The 23,198-nt window shown below is 42.1% G+C and overlaps 1 protein-coding gene across 3 annotated transcripts in view; it reads left to right on the top strand.

Moving 5' to 3' along the window:
* The window catches only part of kalrna (kalirin RhoGEF kinase a), a 754,589-nt gene that overhangs the window by 452,634 nt on the left and 278,757 nt on the right, over positions 1-23,198 (top strand). For all 3 annotated transcript variants that reach the window (XM_080199056.1, XM_080199055.1, XM_080199058.1), the window contains exons 12-16: positions 8,718-8,887; positions 9,715-9,889; positions 13,105-13,300; positions 18,700-18,866; positions 22,550-22,669. In XM_080199056.1, the coding sequence (XP_080055182.1) occupies positions 8,718-8,887; positions 9,715-9,889; positions 13,105-13,300; positions 18,700-18,866; positions 22,550-22,669 (828 nt within the window). The remainder of the gene's footprint in view (positions 1-8,717; positions 8,888-9,714; positions 9,890-13,104; positions 13,301-18,699; positions 18,867-22,549; positions 22,670-23,198) is intronic.

Here is a 23,198-nt window from a genome sequence, read left to right as displayed (position 1 = left end):
TAAGTCCTCGGAAGCAAAAGTCTCTTCACCAAAATCTGGTCAGGAAGAAAAGAAAGGTGTATAAAAGGTTCAGAGAGCTAAGAGATGTTAAGGATCTAGAGGAGTATAAGGCTTGTAGAAAGGAGCTTAAAAAGGAAATTAGGAGAGCCAGAAGGGGACATGAGAAGGCCTTGATGGGTAAAATTAAGGAGAATCCCAAGGCCTTCTACAAATATGTGAAAAGTAAAAGGATGAGAAGAGAAGGGATAGGACCTATAAAAGGTGAAGGGGGAAAAGTCTGTGTGGAACCGGAAGACATGGCAGAGGTGCTTAATGAGTACTTTGCCTCGGTATTCATGGTAGAAAGTGATCTGGGAGGTTGTACTACAGGCTCGTGGCAGACTGAAAAGATTGAGTATGTGGATATTAAGAGAGAGGATGTGTTGGAACTTTTAAATTCTATCAAGATAGATAAGTCGCCGGGACCAGATGGGATATACATAGAACATAGAACATAGAACATTACAGCGCAGAACAGGCCCTTCGGCCCACGATGTTGCGCCGACCAGTTACAAAAACAATGACCCACTAGCCTATACCAATCCCTTTTCGTCCATAAACCTATCCAGAGATCTCTTAAACGCCCCCAAACTAGACGCATCTACAACTGCAGCAGGCAGGGCATTCCAATCCCTCACCACCCGCTGGGTAAAGAACCTACCCCTGACATCCGTCCTGTAGCTACCCCCCCTTAATTTAAAGTCATGCCCCCTCGTGCTAGCTTTCTCCATCCGAGGAAAAAGGCTATCACTATCCACCCTATCTAAACCCCTAATCATCTTATATGTTTCAATAAGATCCCCTCTTAGCCGCCTTCTTCCCAACGAAAACAACCCTAGATCCCTCAGTCTCTCCTCATAGGACCTCCCCACCATACCAGGCAACATCCTAGTAAACCTCCTCTGCACCCTCTCCAACGCCTCCACATCCTTCTTGTAATGCGGGGACCAGAACTGCACACAGTACTCCAAGTGCGGCCGCACTAGAGTAGTGTACAGTTGCAACATTACACTGCGACTCCTAAATTCAATCCCCCTACCAATAAACGCCAAGACACCGTACGCCTTCTTGACAACCTTATCTACTTGATTCCCAACTTTCAGGGATCTATGTACACACACACCTAGATCCCTCTGTTCATCCACACTATTCAAAGTCCTCCCGTTAGCCCTATACTCGACACATCTGTTGCTCCTACCAAAGTGAATTACCTCACACTTCTCCGCATTAAATTCCATCCGCCACCTCTCGGCCCAGCTCTGCAACCTATCTAAGTCTCCCTGCAGACTATGACACCCTTCCTCACAATCTACCACACCTCCAACTTTGGTGTCATCAGCAAGGTTATTGTGAGAGGTGAGGGAAGTGATTGGAGAGCCCCTGGTGATGATCTTTGCATCGTCGATGGAGACGGGAGAGGTTTTGGAGGATTGGAGGGTTGCGGATGTGGTCCCTATTTTCAAGAAAGGGAACATGGGTAGCCTGGGAAATTACCGACCGGTGAGTCTGACCTCAGTGGTTGGTAAGTTGATGGAGAGGATTCTGAGGGACAAGATTTATGAGCATTTAGAGAAGTTTAGAATGATCAGGAATAGTCAGCACGGCTTTGTCAAGGGCAGGTCATGCCTTACAAGCCTAGTTGAGTTCTTTGAAAATGTGACTGAACACATTGACGAAGGAAGAGCGGTGGACGTGGTTTACATGGACTTCAGCAAGGCGTTTGATAAGGTCCCCCATCCAAGACTTCTTGAGAAGGTGAAAGGGCATGGGATCCAAGGGGCTTTGGCCTTGTGGATCCAGAACTGGCTTGCCTGCAGAAAGCAGAGAGTGGTTGTGGATGGGTCTTTTTCTGCATGGAGGTCGGTCACCAGTGGAGTGCCCCAGGGATCTGTTCTAGGACCCTTGCTGTTTGTCATTTTCATAAATGACCTAGATGAGGAAGTGGAGGGATGGGTTAGTAAGTTCGCCAATGGTACGAAGGCTGGTGGTGTTGTGGATAGTCTGGAGGTATGTCAGAAGTTGCAGCGTGACATAGATAGGATGCAAGACTGGGCGGAGAAGTGGCAGATGGACTTCAATGCGGATAAATGTGTAGTGATCCATTTTGGCAGGACCAACGGGATGCAGGAGTACAATATCAAAGGTAGGAGTCTTAGCTGGGTTGAAGAGCAGAAGGATCTTGGGGTCCGTGTCCATAGGACTCTTAAATTGGCCTCGGAGGTGGAGGATGTTGCCAAGAAGGCGTATGGTGTACTGGCCTTCACTAATTGAGAGATTGAGTTTAGGAGTCGGGAGGTAATGCTGCAACTTTATAGGATCCTTGTCAGATCCCACTTGGGGTACTGTGCGCAGTTCTGGTCACCTCACTGTAGGAAGGACATGGAAGCTATTGAGAGGGTGCAGAGGAGATTCACAAGGATGTTGCCTGGATTGGGTGGCATGCCTTATGAAGATAGGTTGAGTGAGCTGGGACTCTTCTCCCTGGAGAGACGAAGGTTGAGAGGCGACCTGATAGAGGTTTATAAAATGTTGAGAGGGATAGATAGGGTGGATTCTCGGAGGCTATTTCCCAGGGCTGAAATGGTCGCTATGAGAGGACACAGGTTTAAGGTGCTGGGAAGCAAGTACAGAGGAGATGTTAGGGGTAAGTTTCTCACTCAGAGGGTGGTGAGTGAGTGGAATTGACTGCCGTCGGTGGTGGTAGAGGCGAACTCGCTGGGGTCTTTTAAAAGACTTCTGGATGAGTATATGGGATCTAATGGCATTGGAAGTTACAGATAGTTCTATGGCTTGGTAGGTACAGATGTGATCGGCGCAACTTATGGGCCGAAGGGCCTGTTTGTGCCGTTATGTTCTATGTAAAATCCCTTTATTTACAAGTCTGACAACAGCATACAGAGTGCTTTCAGTTAGCAGTCTGCACTAGGAGTCCCAGAGGAACTGACATGCCTAGTTAAGTACAAAGCAATGGGCTTCCTGATTGTCCCATTAATTTGAATCGGGGGTTCATATTCTAACAGGCCCACCTCAATTGTCTGATTAAAGTCATTACAGATACCAGTTAAGCGGAGAGGATGTAGACCATCCTGGATCCGCCAGATATCTAAAGCAATATTGTTAATGAAATATCAATTAATTAAGTCCCTCAATAAACTAATTGTGTGGTGGGGAACTAAATAGCTACAGCAGTTTACAACGGAATGTTGAAGTTCATTGAACACAAGGAGGGAAAATATCTGAATGTTGCTTCCATCAAGTTTTCACAGCTGGAATAGAGGAACATAATGCAGCAAATTAAATATGAATGATAGCCCTGTGATGATAAATCTGAGGTAACTTGTGGAACTAGATGTTCACCATTGACCAGCAGTCAAGAAGAATGGAGCTATACTGAGCAGTAAGCCCACAGAGGCCAATAACACAGGGAAACAAATAGTTGATCAAATTAATAGAGAACGGATCGGGTTAAAGGTAACACTGCAATCACACGTTACTTCATGATAAGAGCAATTGAGCCTTTATGAATCCCAAATGTTTTGTTTCTTCCCAAGTATTCAGGTTTGGCACTGAATGAAATCAGACAATAAAATGGGAAAGGAAGAAACTATTGGTCGTCTATTTCATCTTCTCGACACTGGCTGAGATTTATCATGCATTCTGTATGTGTGAGAAACTTCATTTAAGTCCTTCAGAAAGCTATAAATAAATAGCAAGGGCCTGATTCTCCCATTGCGACGCAGACGTTTTTCGATGCGTCGGATTAGGAGATGCACGTGTCGGCCATTCGTGGGATTTGCGCATGTGTTCCCGACGCATGCACGTCTCCCACAGCCAGAGAGCAGGCACAGTCGGGACCATGCTGGAAGTCATCAGGAAGACAGGTAAGTGATTTTAATCTGTTTTTAATGTAATTTAAATGTCATTATTGGGCCCGGGATTGAATTCTCTGAGTCTGATAGCATCTCCCATCCTGCCAGGAGTATTTCACTATGGCGGGATTTAGATTAGCTCCCCACTTTTGGAGAAACTAGCGGGAGACTCTGCCGGAGTGAAGGGGAGGCAATCAGGGTCCCCCCAAGTGGTTGGGCAGGGGGAAGGGTTGATGCCCCCGGGCATGGGAAACCTGGAAGTGCCAACCTGTGCCCTGGGCACAGCCCAAGGGACAAAGTGCCCATGCCCAGGGAGCACCTTGGTACTGCCCATCAGTATTGGGCAGTACCAAGGGGATGGGGCCTCGGGACAGTGCCGAGGGGCACAGCCTATTGTGGGCAGGGCCTAGGAGTGATCAGTGGGTGGGGGTGTCTGGCTGCCACTCTGCCAATCTGCATTTGGATCAGTTGGGGCTGGAGGAGGATCTGCCTCCCAGCGGGTGGGTTCAGTGAGGGAGTTGTAGGCCGGGGTGGGGGTGGGGGCGGGGGTTGGTGTCTGGAAATTGCAGTGCTCTGGGACGGGCAGGGAGAGGGCTAGTGTTGGGACTGTCCCAGGAATACTTGTACGGTCATGGGGGTATCGCGAGGGATAGCAGTGCGGGGGTCCCGGGCTGGCCAGTAAACTGCAGTCTGGCAGTTCGGGGCCACTGCACATGCACAGAGGCCCAGAACTGTCAGATTCCAGTGTGAATAGTCCCCCGCCCCCCTGCTTTTAATGATATTCATGATTGTGATTTCTGCATTGCACAGAGGGTGGGAGATTTGAATCTGAACTCCCACTCAAAAAATAATCATGAATTACACTATTTTCCCATCAATTCAGCACTTAGAATTTTTTTGGGAGAATCGCCCCCAAGTGAGGGATCTTGCAAAGGAGAAGACAATATCAGAATTTGTTTCTAACAAATGAGGCAGGAACTAGAAGATCAAGCTAGAAATGTCAATTCTAAAGTTGGAATGAACACAGAACAGATAATAAAACCAGTTGGAATTGGATTTCAGGAAAAAGATTTTGAGGAAAAATACTGCATTAAAGAAATTGAACAGAAAGATTTATTTAAAGGGAAAGTGTTCAGGCAAAATGGAAATACTTTAAAGGAACATTTCTTTAATGCAGAGCAAGATTCTCCCAGGAATATGCTTGTATTCCTGATGCCATGGTTGTCCAATCTTTTCATTATACTTCACATCCAGAGCAGGAATCACTTCCCCCTCTGTCCGCCATCCCTTCCATCCAGTCATTTCTGCTGTTATTGGTGCATGATACAATGTCACTTACCACCTATCCTAATATGTAAAATGTGGAGTATGATATGAAGCAGCATGACATTCTCACTTTGGCAAATCAATCCTCATATCCGCACTTACTTAAACATACCAATATTAGCGGTGTGGTTAAATCTTCAAATAAAACACCATCTCTTTAAGAGATTTGAAGAGATGGTGTTTTATTTGAAGATTTAACCACACTGATCAGAGACATAGTGCCAATACCTACCCATAACTCATTAAAACCAAACTGATGAAACTGGGATGAGGCCGGATACTTGAGGGTCCAAAGAAAACCACAGAAGCTAGAAAATCTGACATGAAAACAGCAAATCTTGCAAATAAACAGTAGGCTGATGGATATCTAAAAGAGCAAGATAAGAAAATATTTTCTGTGGCATCTTCATCAGCTGCTCATGGCTTTGGAATTGTTAATCTATAGAACAGTAACGGGGAATTGATAACACATTGGAATAAACTCAAAAGGTCTGTGATCATGTGGTAATTGTATCTGTTATTGAAGTCTTCATTCCTCAAAGCATTCTTTGACTACCATGTTTGTTTGTGTGGGCGGAAGAGATAATCCAGAATTCGCCACTGATAACCCAAAGATAACTGCTGAATACCACTGCAGTTTGCCTCCTAATGCATTATTTTCTTATGGTTTCCTGCTTTTGCTATCAGATGATTTAGGGATTGCTGAACCTTAATGCAGTTGTATGCCACAAACGCTAAAGAAAATATGACATGAGTTTTCTAGCAAGTAATAAATGATTTCTTTCAGAATTATGGCAAAATGCATTTCCAATTGCATCCTATTTAAGTCAACCAAAACAGATTTTCTTAAACTACTAAGCATTCAAAGCCAGGGGTTCAAGCATTACAAAAGCAAATAATTCCAATAGTTTTTGTGCAGCCTGCCACCTTGACCTGTAGGAAAAAGATTGAGGGTGGGATTTTACAGCTTTGCTTGGGGAAGACTGTAAGATCCTATGAAGGACAACAGCTCCTCACCCACGCCAATTCTGGGCAGACGAGGTAGTAGAGTTCAGGCCTGAATGTCCAAAGCTGAGGCCATGATGATCATGATGGGCAATTGATCATGCACTCTTTGAGAGAATTATATGGCTGTGGTCAATTCACTGTTCAGGACTAATGGATATTCAGTGATGATAAATGACACTTTACAGAAGTGGGGCAGGGGGGTTGGAATAAATTACAAATTAGCATTCAGTATGAATAAAAAATGTATAAAGACAGAGGAAGTACCACAGCAGAGCGGGCAAATTCTCAGTTTGATCTTGAGGAGTGGGAGTTGGTGAGCTACCATTGCCCTCCCACTACTTTCGGACATTTTGCTTTGTTAAAGGTGCTGTAGAAATACAGGGGCCTGAGTCTTCCAAGGAGTGGAAATCACTTGCCAGTTTGCCACTCCTCTGCTACTCTCTTGCACCATGACAGAGCTCCACATTCCTGGCTGGGTCTTCCATTCCCAAATTCTTCAGAAGTACAGAGCGACCTTCCATCAAACTGCTTCCTCAAGGTCTGGGTCATCGGGAAGACAAACCCTTGTGCGGTACTGCTTGCCGTATTCTGGCATACATCCACTAACTCAGTGAAAAGCTGGGACATTTAAGCAGCTTTTCAGTGCGTTAGTGAATGTGAAAGGGTGAATGCATAGGTGTGTAAGTAGGTAGGATGTAACAGGGTAAGTGAGTATAGGGGTAGAGAGGCAGGTGAGCAGGTGGTTGTTGGATCAACTGGCAGATGGATGAAGTGGGTAGGGTGGGTGAGATAGTAGGTGGGTTAGAGGGTACTTGGGTCAGATCAGGAGGGGTTGTCAGGTCAGAAGCTATTATGTCTGTTTGGGGGAGGGGTCAGTGTGAGGAGTCAGGTTAGGTTGGTAGGAATTGGGAGGTCAGGAGAGAGTTGGCTTATGGATCTAATTAGGTCAGATCCAGTATATGGGGTTAGTCAGATGGTGGGGCTAGTCAGGTCAGGAGGGATAGTCAGGGGGACTAGGGTGGGATGGGGTAGCTGGGGTGGGGGGGGGCAGGGTTTGGGGTCATGGTGTGGGGGTTTCAGCTGTTTACTTCCCCAGGAGTTAGATTAGGTTTTTCCTGTCTAACATTTCCTGGATGTCTATTTAGCTCAGTAAATCAAAACTATCTGCAATCTCTAACTCTTAGTCAGAATTGAAGACTTTTCAGAGGGTCCCAGGGAGCAGGGAAATTATCCATTGGAATTTCAAACTTCCTGGGCAAATCTCACACTCTGTGTTGGATTTCTGCAAGGTCCCAAAGTGGTCCAAAGTCCAGAAGAACTGAATCAGATTGATATTAAAAACCTTATTCTGAATATTGGTAGTTTCAGTTTGTGAGAAGAACTTATTCTGAACAGTTGGGGAACAAAAGATAAGAACAGTGCCATCTAGCAATCAAAGTATGTAATTGATTGTGACTGGTGGCAGTTAACTTTGAAGAATTGCATGGGAAATATGGATATAAGGATTTGTAACAGGAACAGGTAACACAAAAATGTAACCAGAAATGATGACATCAGGAAATAGATTTGTGGGCAAGAAGTACAGGCTGTATGTAAGATTTGCCATACTAAGCTGTGTTCAGGCAACTTATATTCCTGATATCTCAACTCAGATGTTATGTTTGCTGTCTGGGCATTTGGGCTGGATTATAGCAAAATTCCTCATAAGCACAAACTCATCTTTTGTTACCATTTTAATTTTTCACTTGAAATTTTAGTATTTGTATTTGCAAATATAATCAATGTCATTATTGTTATTACTTTGCAGAACTAGTTAAATTTTGTTTCACCAGAATCTTACTATAGATATTTCTTAAACTATGTCTGCTGAGAAGTCATCCTGACTCCAAATGTTGGCTTTAATCTCGCTCCACAGATGCTGTCAGACCTACTGAGACTTTCCAGCATTTTCTGTTTTTGTTTCAGATTCCAGTATCCGCAGTATTTTGCTATTATTATACCATGTTAATGACAGAATTGATTCCAAACCTACAAGCAGCAGCCTCACTGTTTTATAAGCATAAACACAATTGTATGATTGGGTTATAATTTGTGTGTAAGATTTAAGAGCTTTGTCAAGTGACATTGAGTCATTTACAAAAACAAACATTGTATTACAGAGACATCTCTTAAGGCACAGTTTTATCTGGAGTGCTTCAGGAAAGCTGAAGTGCCTTTTCTTCACTGTTGTAATATTGCCTGAAGTGATGCATTACACATTGGGGCTTTTCAAATGGATCATGTCAACTGTGGCAAAAGCAAGACATACTGTAAAAAAGATTGCCTCAATGACCAGCTACTAAAGTGACAGATGGTCCGCGAGGAATATTTTAAGGTTTTGGATGTGCCCAGCGAGGAATACATAGTCACACAGAATTTAACAAGAGAGGTTGCTGACTTAATCTCTGTATCATTCCCAATTTTCACCTCCCGCAGCTGTGGGCATGGATGGAAGAGCTGCAAAAGGAGTTGTTGGAAGATGTTTGTGCTGACTCGGTGGACGCAGTACAGGAACTTATCAAACAGTTTCAACAGCAACAAACGGCAACGCTTGAGGCAACTCTGAATGTCATAAAGGAAGGGGAGGACCTAATTCAACAACTCAGGTGAGTGGTACAGATCACAGGGTGAAGATAAAAAGAAATCAAACTGGTCACATTTATTATTCTGAATAGTATCTCAGATACACCAATAATCAGTAAGGCAACAAACCGTCTTTACAGCAAAAGCCATTCACTCTTGATCATCCATAATAGTGGTTATCATTGCTGCCTCACAGCGCCAGGGATCCGGGTTTGATTCCCAGCTTGTGCCATTGTCTGTGTGGAGTTTGCATGTTCTCCCTGTGTCTGTGTGTGTTTCCTCTTGGGTGCTCTGGTTTCCTCCCACAGTCTGAAGATGTGCAGGTTTGGTGGATTGGCCATGCTAAATTCTCCCTCAGTGTATCCAAACAGGCGCTGGAGTGTGGCAACTGGAGGTTTTTCAGTAACTTCATTGCAGTGTGAATGTAAGCCTATTTGTGACTAAAACTTTTAAACTTGAACTGAAATGTCATTGTACAAATGTATTATTTTTGGAAACAGAGTTCATATATTAATCACAATCATTGGCAAACCTTTGTTCTGTAAGTTTGTCTAAAACAGGATTAAAGATACTTTCTTTTCTCAACAGCTCACAACTCTTGAAAGGAAATCAGTGTGGGTTAATGTACTTCATGCCCTTGTTAGTGTTCTGAGGTCAAATGTCAGATCATGCAAAGAACTATGTTCTTTGTTTGAACTTTTTAAATACAGTGTTGCATGTTTCTAGTTATCAAGCTAAATGAACACAGTGTGCATCTTCATCAATCCTTTTGGATTTTGTCGACAGTTGTGGGTGTCATTGAAAACTTGCAAGCCACAGTTTTCTGTTTTAACATTTCGGTTTGCCACAGGGACTCTGCAATTTCCAACAATAAAACCCCACACAATAGCTCCATCAGCCACATTGAAAGTGTTCTCCAGCAGCTCGATGAAGCCCAGGGACAGATGGAAGAGCTTTTCCATGAGCGAAAAATCAAGTTAGATATTTTCTTACAGCTTCGGATTTTTGAGCAGTACACAATTGAGGTACGTCCATGGTTCACATAGCAGTATCAATCTTTAACAAACAGATGGAGCACTTCTCTAGGGAAATGTCTGTCCCATCAGGTCTCGGGTCTATAAATCTCAGCTGTTAATGCAAAACTGGAGGGTGGGGTAGGAGTTGGGTGGGTGTGGAAAACATGAAAGAAATAGAGAATAGAATGACACGTTTTGACGTTTCTTCTATGAGCATACATCTTTTGTTGCAACTAGATTGTCCTGTATCTGCTTATCGTGTTGTCAGACTGTTTAGCTCTTCCAAGGACACCCTGTCTTTGATTACAACATGTTGCACAATATTGTATAAGAGCATGTGTTAAATGGAAGCTTTTAAATTACATGTAATCATTATAATTTAGGAAGGGTGAAAAGATCAATGAAAATAGCATGAAGTATAATTTGCATAATAAAAGAGTTAGTTTTTAAGTAGATTTGCCAATCTCTGTTTCTGAATATAATAGGACTCGAGCTGTGGATGAATGGTGAGGATTGTCAGTATTTTTAATACTTCGAGACCCTAGCTCTAGCCCCACTGTATAGGGAAGATATCAGAGGGAAATCAGGAAACATAGATAAATCAGCGTAACATCTGTTGTTGAGAAATGCTAGAGCCTATATTAATGGTAAGAAGTCTCACAACACTAGGTTAAAGTCCAACAGGTTTATTTGGCAGCACAAGCTTTCTGAGACTTGCTCCTTCATTAGGTGAGTAAGGAGTTGTATTCATAAACAGGGCATGTACAATTTACAAGATAATGGTTGGAATGCGAGTCTTTATAGGTAATCAAGTCTTAGAGGTACAGACAATGTGAGTGGACACACACATCTCCATGAAGGACAGTCACCTCTGCATTTCACCGTACCACAAGATAACCTCACTATGCTCCACTTCTCTAGCTTCCACCTTAAATAAGTTAAAGAAGCCATCCCCTATGGACAAGCTCTCCATATACACAGAATCTGCTCAGATGAGGAGGATCACAACAGACACCTACAAACGCTTAAAGATGCCCTCATAAGAACAGGATATGGTGCTCGACTCATCGATCAACAGTTCCGACACAGCGAAAAACAGCACCGATTTCCTCAGAAGACAAACACGGGACACGATGGATAGAGTAACTACGAATCTTCTCAGGAGCCTTCAACGTGTCATCGATTGAAGACGAACATCTCGCCAAGGCTATCCCAACACCCCCATTTCTTGCCTTCAAACAAATGCACAATCTCAAACAGACCATTGTCCGTAATAAACTATCCAGCCTTCAGGAGAACGGTGATCACGACACCACACAACCCTGCCACAGCAACCTCTGCAAGTCATGCCAAATCATCGACACGGTTGCCAGCATCTCACGTGAGAACACTATCCACCAGGTACATGGTATATACTCTTGCAATTCAGCCAACATTGCCTACCTGATACGCTCCAGGAAAGGATATCCTGAGGCATAGTACAATGGGGAGACTATGCAGATGCTACAACAACAAATGAATGAATACCGCTCAACAATCACCAGGCAGCAGTGTTCCCTTCCAGTCGGGGAGCACTTCAGCAGTCATGAGTATTCAGCCTCTGATCTTCGGGTAAGCGTTCTCCAAGACAGCCTTCAATACACGCAACCATGCAGAGTCGCTGAGCAGAAACTGATAGCCAAATTTCACACACATGAGGATGGCCTCAACTGGGATCTTGGGTTCATGTCACACTATGTGTAACCCCCACAACTCGCCTGGGCTTGCAAAATCTCACTAACTGTCCTGGCTGGAGACAATACACACCTCTTTAACCTGTACTTGGCCCCTCTCCACTCACGTTGTCTGTATCTTTAAGACTTGCATTCCAACCATTATCTTGTAAATTGAGTTTGTGTCTATATGTGCCCTGTTTGTGAATACAACGTCTCACTCACCTGAAGAAGGAACGAGACTCCGAAAGCTTGTGCTGCCAAATAAACCTGTTGGACTTTAACCTAGTGTTGTGAGACTTCTTACTGTGCTTACCCCAGTCCAGTGCTGGCATCTCTACATCATGCCTATATTAGTGGACAGGGTGACTGAATTTTAGCTGAGCAGGGAAGTCTTGCCTAATGGACCAGATTGAATTTATTGCAAGATTAGCTACAGAAGTAACTATAGAAGTGAACAGTGACTATTTGGCCCATCATACCTGTGCCAGATCCTTCAAAGAGCTGTCATAGTTTCTCAGCCACTCTACTGACTCTACTAACCGCTAATCCCAATACCCTTTCTGGTCACTGTCACATGTTGACTGTTTGCAACCTCAGTATCCTAATTATCCCCAAGAAGAGCTCCAACCCCATGTGCTTTCCATCAGCAAGACTGACTACTTATACTTATGTAACTTCACCCATCATCACACCAACCCTATGCCCATATGCTGATGGACCTCCATCCATGCTATTTTCATCTCTGACATTCTCCTGGTCACCCTTCCATTCTCAACTGCCAAAAAACTTCAGCCCGTCCTAAGCTATCTATCCTGTTCCAAATCTCACTCCCCCAACAAGATTGAGGGTTGATTTAATAAGGGTATTTAAAATGATCCCCTGTTGTACCATATAGGCTATCTAACAATGAGGTCTGAGGTCTCACCATTCTGACACAGAGCACTTGATCATTTGCACTCCACTCAACTCTGAGTACCAAAAATGGGAGCTTCTGAATTGCAAATATGTAGAGAAACAGAAAATGCCAGTATGAATTTCAGAAAGAGTTTGGGATCAGGGTGCATAAATGTGATTAAAATTATTTTCTTGCACAAATTCTAAATGTTGACTCCATCAGTTTAAATCAAATGGCCAATTTTCTTGATGTAACTTGCACGCAGTTCAGTATATTCCAATAATAGGTCTACATTCTGTATGTAGTATTCCCAGATAACAGCTTTACAGTCTTACTCCAAGAACAATATCTGTTCCATCTTTTAACTTTCTATTCAAAATAGAGTTGTCTTTCAATATTACATTTTCACTCTATTTTAAATTTTTCATCGATAGGGACCTGTTCAGCCATACAAAGGCTTTGCTCAATTCATTCAAATGGATTTGATTACTTACAAAGTATAAAGCTTCTTTTATATATAAAAGAAATCTGTTCTTTCGCATCCATCTTTAATGTAATGTATCGTTTTATCACAAACTTTGCATCATTTATCTATACCTGTGGTACATTATCAGGTGACAGCAGAATTAGATGCTTGGAATGAAGATCTCCTCCGTCAAATGAATGATTTTAATACAGAAGACCTGACGTTAGCTGAACAGCGACTGCAGCGACACACAGAGCGCAAACTGGCCATGAACAACATGACATTTGATGTAATTCAACAGGGCCAAGATTTACATCAATACATCATGGAAGTACAAGCATCAGGTAATGTAAAAACATAGTTCCTTTCACCCCCCTCATACAGCTAGTTCATTTTTTAGTATGGTTGTCAGGAAGAATTTGGACGTGGTTCATCACATCAGCGTTGGAGCTGTGCCATTATTAAACAGGCAGATGCTTCAAAGTACCAAAGATAAAAATTCTGGCAGCAAGTTACTAAATCACTCAGCTCATGCATTCTTCTTCCAGCCAGGAGATGGGTAGAAATAAGTAAATAGAACAGAGTACAGTATAACCTAGCAGAAAGCAAGTTCACTTTCAGAATGATTCCTGCTGCTACACATTGCTACCTTAGTGCCTGCAGCATGGCTGATGACTTTCTCTGGAGGAAATTGCAGATCTCTTTTTTACGATAAGCCTGAGTAGCTCTGGATGTGGAATGACTGACTTCAGATCACACCTTCTTGGCATGAGCGGCAAGAGTTTGGGCTAGCGGGCAAACAAAATCAGGGGCAGTGGCAAAGTGACAGTTCTGGGAAGATGAATGTTGTCATCTGAGAGAGGACAGCATGTTCATGCTCCACAAAGCCACTGCCACTCTCCAGTGAAAAAAACACATCTCTGCTCCTCTCCCTGTCCTACACCAGGGCCTTTAGCACAGCATCTAAGAATCTTAAGAGATCATCTTTTTCATTCTTCTGTCTTGGCCAGAATGACTTCCAGCACATGATTCTGTCACAATGCACCTCCCTTTATGGGCGCAGAATGGCTTTAAATAATACATGCTTGCTTTAACTGTTATTCTCTTGTGGTTTGACGCCTCAGGTAAGTCCACCTAACACTGGCTGCATTTCCAATCATGTAAATTAGCAGGAAACACAAAGTTTGTGTGCTACCTGTACCAGAAACGATGACATTAATCCCAAATCATTTTTTGAGAACTATCAAATTTGCCTTTCTCAGTTTGATCTCTTGCAGTTCATTTTGGTAAAATTAAGTTCCTTCTGGTCTTGTGGTGGGAACAGATTCTATCTAATGAGGTGGTGTATTAGAATCAAAGACCTTGGGGTGTCATTAGTGATTTTACATGTTCACATACTTGTTAATATGCAGTCAATTTTGATGCAAAAGATTGAAATCTACAGTTTCAATCTGTTTGCTCTTTTTCAGTAAATCCCAACTAGTAATCAAACTCATTGTAGCTAACAGTCAGCCTAATTTTACCCATGAAATTAATTACACTTGAATTATTTACCATTGTGTTGCTAGATCAATGAGTCTATGCAACACAGCTAGTATTTTTAATTAATGGTTTTATTCTAAAATTAACAAAGATACAGAAATGCAAGTTAAAGTGTTTCAAGTCCCAATATATTGCTGCAGAGGGTATCATGTGGTTGCATTACCCACCACTGCCCCCCCCCCTCCCCCTCCCCCACCCCCACCAATCCCCTTCATATCCTTGCTCCACTCAGTAGTTTTTCCCCTGCCAACTGGCAGGCCATAATCAAGCTCATTCAGTACTACGCTTTCAAATCCTTCCTCACCCAACTCATCAGGCAACTACTTGTGATCAGCTACTCAGTACTAGCAACTACCTTGCTTGTTCCATTGCACTTACTCACTAATGTGATTTCCTATTTTTGGCAAACCCTCCCCTTCGTCCTGATTGCCCACTCATTCAAGACTACTATCATTGGAAAATCAGCCTAGGATCTTTAGTTTTCCAATCACCGCTCTAATTCCAACTTATTCTTCCTCTCCAGATGATGGCAGCATCCAGCTTCATATCCCTTTCCCCCTCTTCCAGTTTCTGTCCAGTCTACTGCAAGTGGCAGCATCAGCACAGTCCTTTGTCCATGTCGGCAGTGCACCAAACATCTTCCCTAACCTCATAGAATCCCACAAAATCCCTACAGTGGAGAAGGAGGCCATTCAGCCCTTGAGTCTGCACTGACTCTCTGAAAGAGTATCTTACTTAGGCCCACCTCTTGCCATAACTCAGTGCATTTGCATGGCTAATCCACCTAATCTACATATCTTTGACACTAAGGGACAATTTAGATTGGCCAATCCACCTAATCTGCACATTTTTGGACTGTGGGAGGAAACACCCAGAGGAATCCCTCACTGACACGGGTAGAATGTGCAAACTCCACAGACAATCACTCAAGGTCAAAACCGAACCCGGGTCCCTCACGCTGAGAGGCAACAGTGCTAACCACATGTGCCACCGTGCCACCTTATACCTCTGTAGAGCATTTCACACCGTTCCTATTTTTGTGGTCTAACCCTTTTGTATTCCCCTAACTTTGTTCCTTTCTCACCTATGCCAATGTTTCAGCAATAGTGGCTTTTGTTTCAGTTCCTTTATGGATGAATTTGTTGTGCTCCAAGGATTCCCCAGGCTTCAGTTGAGTGCATAGCTAAGTGTAACACATCTGCTTCTTCACAAATATGGGGAATGTCTCCTCCAGCCTATATGTTGACTTCTAAAAGGGGTTTAATAATGTGCCATTTAACAAGCATACCACTAAAGATGAGCACACAGAATAAAAGAGACATTGGCAGCATGAATATGAAGCTAGCTGAGTGACAGGAAACATAGAGTAGTGATGAATGTTCATTTTTTGGTCTGGAATTTACTATATAATGGAGTGCTGCGGGGATTAGGATCACAGCTTGTGATTCTGATCCTGATCCTGACCCCTTAGGACCTTGACTTAGGTGGGCAAGGGAAAATTTCAAAATTTTCAGATGACACAAAACCTGGAATATTATGATAGTGATAGGTTCCAAGAGGACATAAACAAACTGGTTGAATTGGTGCACAAGTGGCAAATTAAGTTTAATGTGGAAAAGTATGAAGTGATGCATTTTGGTAAGCTGATGAGAAAAGGTAATATTAAATAAAGGATATAATTCTGGTGTGCAAAAGTAGAGTGAGCAGCAGTACGTAGAATCTTAGAATTCCTACAGTGTAGAAGGAGGCCATTCAGCCCATTGAGTGACAATCCCACCCAGGCCTTAACCCTGTAACCCCATGTATTTACCCTGGTAATCCCTCTGACATTAAGGGGCATTTTTTTTAGCATAGCCAATCCACCTAACCCCACATCTTTGGACTGTGGGAGAAAGCCAGAGCACCTGGAGGAAACCCACACGACAGGGGGCGAATGTGCAAACTCCACTCAGACAGTCACTCGAGGCCGAAATTGAACCTGGGTCCTTGGCGCTGTGAGGTAGCAGTGCTAATTATTGTGCACCGTGCCATCCTCTAGGCTGGCCTCTGGCTATAGATTACCCTGTGAGGTCTCTTATGCAGTGAAGCATAACATACAATACTGTGATTGGTGTGCTCTTGGATAATCATCCAGTATTGAAATTTGTTGCACTTCATATGTCATACTTGCCACTTAGTCTGCTTCCACAGTTTGTGTACAGAAATGTTGCATCCACATGCACTGATCTTTTGAGAAGGGGATTTTGCTTAAGAGTTAAAATGTAACAGTTAACTATTATCCCTGCTGCAACTACAGAACTGCAAGTGACATTTTTCACTCAATTCCACAGGAGTGCTTTCAGAAAATGCTATTTCAGAAACAGAGTTATATTCACAACTAAAAATGTATGTTTACATAATTGAGTGAAGGCAAAATTCCCTGAACATGGGAAAGGTTCCAGTGGATTGGAAAAATGCTAATATACCACCCTTAATTCAAAAAGGGAGGGAGGCAAAATGTGGGAAATTACAGACCAGTTTGTTGAACATCTGTTTATGGGAAATGTTAGAATCAATTATCAAGGAAGCAATATCTGGATAGCTGGAAAGTCAAACCATTATCCATCAGAGTCAGCATAGTTTTGTGAAGGGCAGATCACGTTTGACTAATTTGCTCAAATTCTTTGAAGATGTAACAAGCAAAGTGGATAATGGGGATCCTGTAGATGTAACATATCTGGACTTCCGGAAGGCATTTGATAAGGTGCCACACAAAAGGTTAATTCACAAGGTTAGGTCAGATGGGATTAGGGGTAATTTATTAGCTGGGTAGGTGACTGGCTGATGGACAAAAGAGAGTGTCAGGATAAATGTTTTTTTTTGCTGGATGGCAGGAGGTAATTAATGGGGTTCAGTCCTAGGGCCCCAACCATTTACAATCTATACTAACGATGTGGATACAGGAACAGAAGGCTTTATAGTCAAATTTGTAGATGACACAAAAATAGGCAGGACAGTAAGTTGCAATGAAGAAATAAGAACCTTAAAAATGGATATAGATAGATTAGGACAGTGGGTCAAAATGTGACAAATGGAGTTTAATGTGGATCAGTGTGAGGTCATGCATTTTGGTCAGAAAAATGGGAAGGCGACTTATTATTTAAAAGAGGAGAGGCTCTGGAGTTCTCCGGTGCAGAGGAATCTGGGTGTCCTTGTTTATGAGTCACAGAAAACTAGCTTGCAGGTACAGCAGATAATAAAGAAAGTGAATGGAATGTTGGCATTCATAGCTAAAAGAATAGAATATAAAGATAAGGAAGTACTATTGCAAATATACAAGGCATTGGTGAGGCTGCATCTGGAGTATTGTGCACAGTTTTGGTCCCCTTATTTGAGAAAAGATGTAGTGGCATTGGAGACAGTTCAGAGGAGGTCCATTAGGTTGATTCCAGAGATGAAGGGTTTGTCATATGAAGAGAAACTGAACAGTTTAGGCCTATACTCTCTGGGATTCAGAAGAATGAGAGGAGATCAAATTGAGGTATACAAGATGATAAAAGGTATGGATAACATAGATGTGGAGCAGATGCTCCCTCTTGTGTGGCATTCTAGGACAAGAGGGCACAGTCTTAGGATAAGAGGTGGCAAATTTAAAACAGAGTTCAGGAGAAACTACTTCTCCCAAAGGGTTTGAATCTGTGGAATTTGCTACCCTAAAGTACAGTGGATGCTGGGTCAGAGAGTAGATTTAAGGAGGAGTTAGACAGATTTTTAATTGGTAATGGGTTGAAGGGTTATGGGGAGAAGGCAGGAAAATGAGGATGAGGAGCACATCAGCCATGATGGAATGGCAGAGCAGATTTGACCTAATTCTGCTCCTATATCTTATGAACTTATAAACTTAACTGGATCTAACTCAACTGTGAGTACGTTTGAAAATCATTCGTTAGTTTTGTTTACAATCATGTTTTCCCTTACCAACATTATCCACTTTATTTAAGAGAATGCAAAGTTTCACTTGTATCAATCTCTTCCTGAAGAGATTATGTTCTGTTGATTGGGAATGAAGATCTTCAGTACACCCTCAATGTGACAGGTCTCGGAGGAGAGGAGTTCTATTGTTCTAAGAAAAGCATTTTTTTAAAATTTAACAATAATGAGTAGAATTCAGGGGCTGAGAATTGTGAGAATCAGAGGTTTCTAAATGTTTTTATTTGAACAGGAATTGAACTAACGTGTGATAAAGATATGGATTTAGGAACACAAGTGCAGGAGCTGCTGGAATTCCTTCATGATAAACAGCAAGAGCTCGAACTGAATGCTGATCAGACCCAGAAGCGCTTGGAGCAATGTTTACAACTGAGGCACCTGCAGGCAGAGGTTAAACAGGTAAATGTGAGAGTGATAGCTTCACGTGGAATTTATTTTCAGAACACATGCAGTTTTTCATTTTAAGCTTGAGGAGTTGCTAGGAGACCACATCGTCCTTATTTTAATAGAAGCCCCATGCCTCCAACCTAATCATGCACTATTCCTCAACAGAGCTGAAAGGTCCGCAGTCACTGCTTGTTTGATATTGAGGCAAATGCTGAGGGGCCAAGATGTTGTTCTGGGATGAATGAGTTAACCATTTATTCAAAATGAAAAAAGAAAAAAACATGAAACACTGGAAGTATACTGGTTTTCAGTCAGCACTTGAAAAGAGAAATTTAGATTATGGGTGGTTCTTAGGTTGGTGGCTGTGACTAGTCAGCTACTACAAGGATCAGCACTTGTGCCTCAGCTGCTCGCAATCTATCTCAATGATTTGGATATGGGGACCAAATGTAACATTTCAAAGTTCACAGATGACATAGAGCTAAGTGGGAATGTGTGTTGTGAGAAAGATGCAGGACGTCCTCAAGGGGATTTAGACAGACTTACTGGGGATGATTTGTATCTGCTCGTTCAGGCCTGGTTTCTCCCCAGGAAGGGTGTGAGGCTGATTTTAAATATTTAAATATTCTTTTTAATTGTCCAGGCTGACTTGCCTTCAATGGCCTCACTGGTGTATGTCCCCACCAACGGGGATTTGACATGATGGCCTCACCAGTGGGATCGGAGACTGTTTAATTCCCCACCACCGCCCCCCCCCCCCCCAAGGAGATCGAGGGCAGGGGGACATCCTAGCACTGCCAGCCTGGGACCCTGGCAATGCCAGTCTGGCACCCTGGCACTGCCCAACAGGCACTAGGCAGTGCCAAGGAGTGGAGTCTAAGGGGAGGGGCATGGCCCTGAAGGGTACAAGGCCTAAGGGGAGGTTGTGGGACTGCACACACTGCAATGATGAATCAGCTGAGGCAGTGACTGGCTGGGGCGAGGGGGTTATCAGAGCTGCAATTGCCTCTCAACCCCACCCCCATTGATGTGAATCTGTCTCAGGCATTCTGTGGAACACAGAGTGCTGGAGATTCGTGAAACAAAGTATGCCCAAAAATTGGGTGAGAAAATCTCCCGTTTCCTGCCCGTTTTATTTTAATCAGGAATTGAACTAATGGACGATAAAGATATGGATTTAGGAACACAAGTGCAGGAGCTGCTGGAATTCCTTCATGATAAACAGCAAGAGCTTAAATTGAACGCTGAACAGACTCAGAAGCACTCCGAGCAATGTTTACAGCTATGGCACTTAGTTTTTTTGGAAGAATCCTAGCCAAGATGTTTGGGGAGTTCCTGGTTGGGGAGTCTAGAATCAGGGGCACAATTTCAAAATAAGGGGCTGTCACTTAAGACTGAGATGAGAAGAATTTTCTTAACTCATAAGGTTGTGAATCTTTTGAATTGTCTACCCCAGAAGGCTGTGGAAACTGTCATTGAGTATGTCTGAAACAGAGAATGACAGATTTCTAAATACCAATTACATAACAGGATATGGGAGCTGTGTAGGAAGAAGGCATTAAAGAACCATGATTATATTACATGGCAAAGCAGGCTCAGTGGGCTGAATGGCCTACTCCTGCTCCTATATTCCTATGTTCAAACCCTTCAGTATTAATGAAGTATCATCCTCTGCCTACAGATTAATTTTCAGTGATAATTATAAACAGAGTGTGCATGTTCTATTATTCTTCAGAAAGCAATTTAGTGGTGGACAGAACTGGAAGCAATCTTTTTAGAGTTTCACATTCCAAATATTTACCTCGTAACTCAACAGCCACAGTTTCAGCCTGTCTAATTAAAGGGGCACAAGAGAATAACCAATTAATTCCCATATTTGCATACAATTAAAAATAATTAAAATATCATAAATGCAATACACAGTTGAAGCTTGGTCCCATGATGAATCTGAGTAAATACAATTTTCTTTTACCTGTTCCATTTTTTTAAATGTCTTGTTCAGCAAACTTAATATCAAGGTTTTTATTTAACTGTTTTTCTTGCTTTCTTGTCACTGATTTTGATTTGATTTAATTTATTATTATCACATGTATTCACATACAGTGAAAAGTATTGTTTCTTGCACGCTATACAGATAAAGCATACCGTGCATAGAGAAGGAAACGAGAGAGTGCAGAATGTAGTGTTACAGTCATAGGTAGGGTGTAGAGAAAGATCAACTTAATGCAAGGTAAGTCCATTCATAAGTCTGACAGCAGCAGGGAAGAAGCTGTTCTTGACCTTAGACTTTTGTATCTTTTTCACAATGGAAGAAGATGGAAGAGCATATGTCTGGGGTGCATGGAGTCCTTAATTATGCTGGCTGTTTTGCTGAGGCACCGGGACGTGTAGTCAGAGTCAATGGATGGGAGGCTGGTTTGCGTGATGGATTGGGCTGCATTCATGACCTTTTGTAGTTCCTTGCAATCTTGGGCCAAGCAGAAGCCATACCAAACTATGATACAACCAGAAAGAATGTTTTCTGTGGTGCACCTGTAAAAGTTGTTTTCAAGTGTGAACAAAAATGAGAGTAACATTAATCATGGAAGGAAATTCCAAAACTGATTTTGCTCATCAGTTTAGTTGCATTTACTTTCTTTTGATTAGCATTAACAACCACATTAAATGTATCCACATGTTTCAGATAGACTATTAGCTTGCATTTGTGAATGACATTGAGTGTGAGTAAATTATTAGCAGCCAACTCAATGCAAGTTGTGGGCCTGGAGGTTATTCAGTCTGTGCAGAAATAATCAAATGGATTTTGAAATTGAGAGAAATTATTGGCCAGTATGTGTTAAGTACATTAAATACAGAAGATTCTTATTGCTGTGTGACCTTCTGATGAAGGCAATGAGCATGGTTGACTGGGAAGTATTTCCAAAGGGCTTGAGATTGCTTAATTAATTCTAAACATTCCCTTGTCAATGATCTCCCTTGTGGAATCAAATTTCTCAGGATTATTACCTTCTGTCAGTTATATCTGTAAGGGTTAAATGCTGATAGATGTTGGTTTAACTAGTGATGGGTTTATAGAAACGCCAACATTTTGTTTGAGTCCAAGCAAATCTCTAACTGCCAGGAATGTCGATACATTTTGTAACATTGCATTCCCAAAACAAAATGATTATACTTGTTAATTATATAGAAGTAGCTAAAGGAATGTTTCTGTTTTCTCCCAACATTTGTAAAATCAAAAATAGGGCTATCATCACAAATGTGTGGATTATGTTGTTAATCCCCTAATGATCTGGACAAATGCTGAACTATCAATATTGTTTTGATTGAGACACAGATGTTGATCTTACATTGAGTGAAATGAATCACTCTGTATTCATAAAGTAACAGTGCTGGGAATCTGTACATTATTTCTCGACAAATAGTAATCCCAACAATCCTGCAACGTTGTCCTTTTCCTTTTCTTCTTAACAAATGAATAGTTGAAGCATCTGTGTCTGATCCCCTGAGGGATTATTATTGACCATGGTGCGTGCACTGTGCAGCCCAGATTGTAAAAGACTGAATTTCACATCTTTGTGCTTCCAGAAACCATTCGTCTTTCACTGATTGAAAGGGGAAATCAATGCACTTGCTATGGTGAGAATGCTTTAAAAAAATAATATATTGAACTCCTGTTTGCTTTCTTCTTCCTGTAGGTACTGGGCTGGATACGAAATGGAGAATCCATGCTCAATGCTAGCCTTGTTAATGCTAGTTCCCTATCAGAGGCAGAACAGCTTCAGCGAGAACATGAGCAATTTCAGCTGGCCATAGAGGTAATACGTACTCTTGAAGTAGGATTTAAATTGAAACTGAGTTGTGAAGGTTTTGTGCTCTGCAATTTCAAATGGATTTACTTCCTGTGTTCTAGAAAAAAACAACAAACCACACCAGATATCATTCTGGCATTTCACACACTTATTTTGTTTGCTTTATATTGGAGCACAAGATTCTCATTTCCATAGAATATTCAGATATATAAGAGTGAAACCCAGATGAGTTATTGTAAACAAATGATTGATCCAAAAAACCTGTTAAAGGTAAAAAATCAGTGTGTAATGTGAGTAAATAGAAGGTCATTTGCACCAGGTCTGCTCCTGACTCACTTGCTGTAACTTGGCTACAAGTGCAGTGTACACTCTTTCTGTTTCCATGTTTAAACAGAGTTCTGTACTGCAGCCAGCTGAGCTATGGTGTTAAAGTAGGAACAGCTATGTGGAAATGTCCTGCAAAAACAGCAAAGAAAATTTGAAATGATTTGAGTTTATCTAACTTATTTGAAACGATATCCCAACTATGAAGAAA

This window comes from Carcharhinus amblyrhynchos, chromosome 11 (genome assembly GCF_965287045.1).
Source record: "Carcharhinus amblyrhynchos chromosome 11, sCarAmb.v2.hapA, whole genome shotgun sequence".
Lineage (NCBI taxonomy): Eukaryota > Metazoa > Chordata > Chondrichthyes > Carcharhiniformes > Carcharhinidae > Carcharhinus > Carcharhinus amblyrhynchos.
Note: the sequence above shows the minus strand (reverse complement) of the source record. Positions and strands in the feature narration are given on the sequence as shown.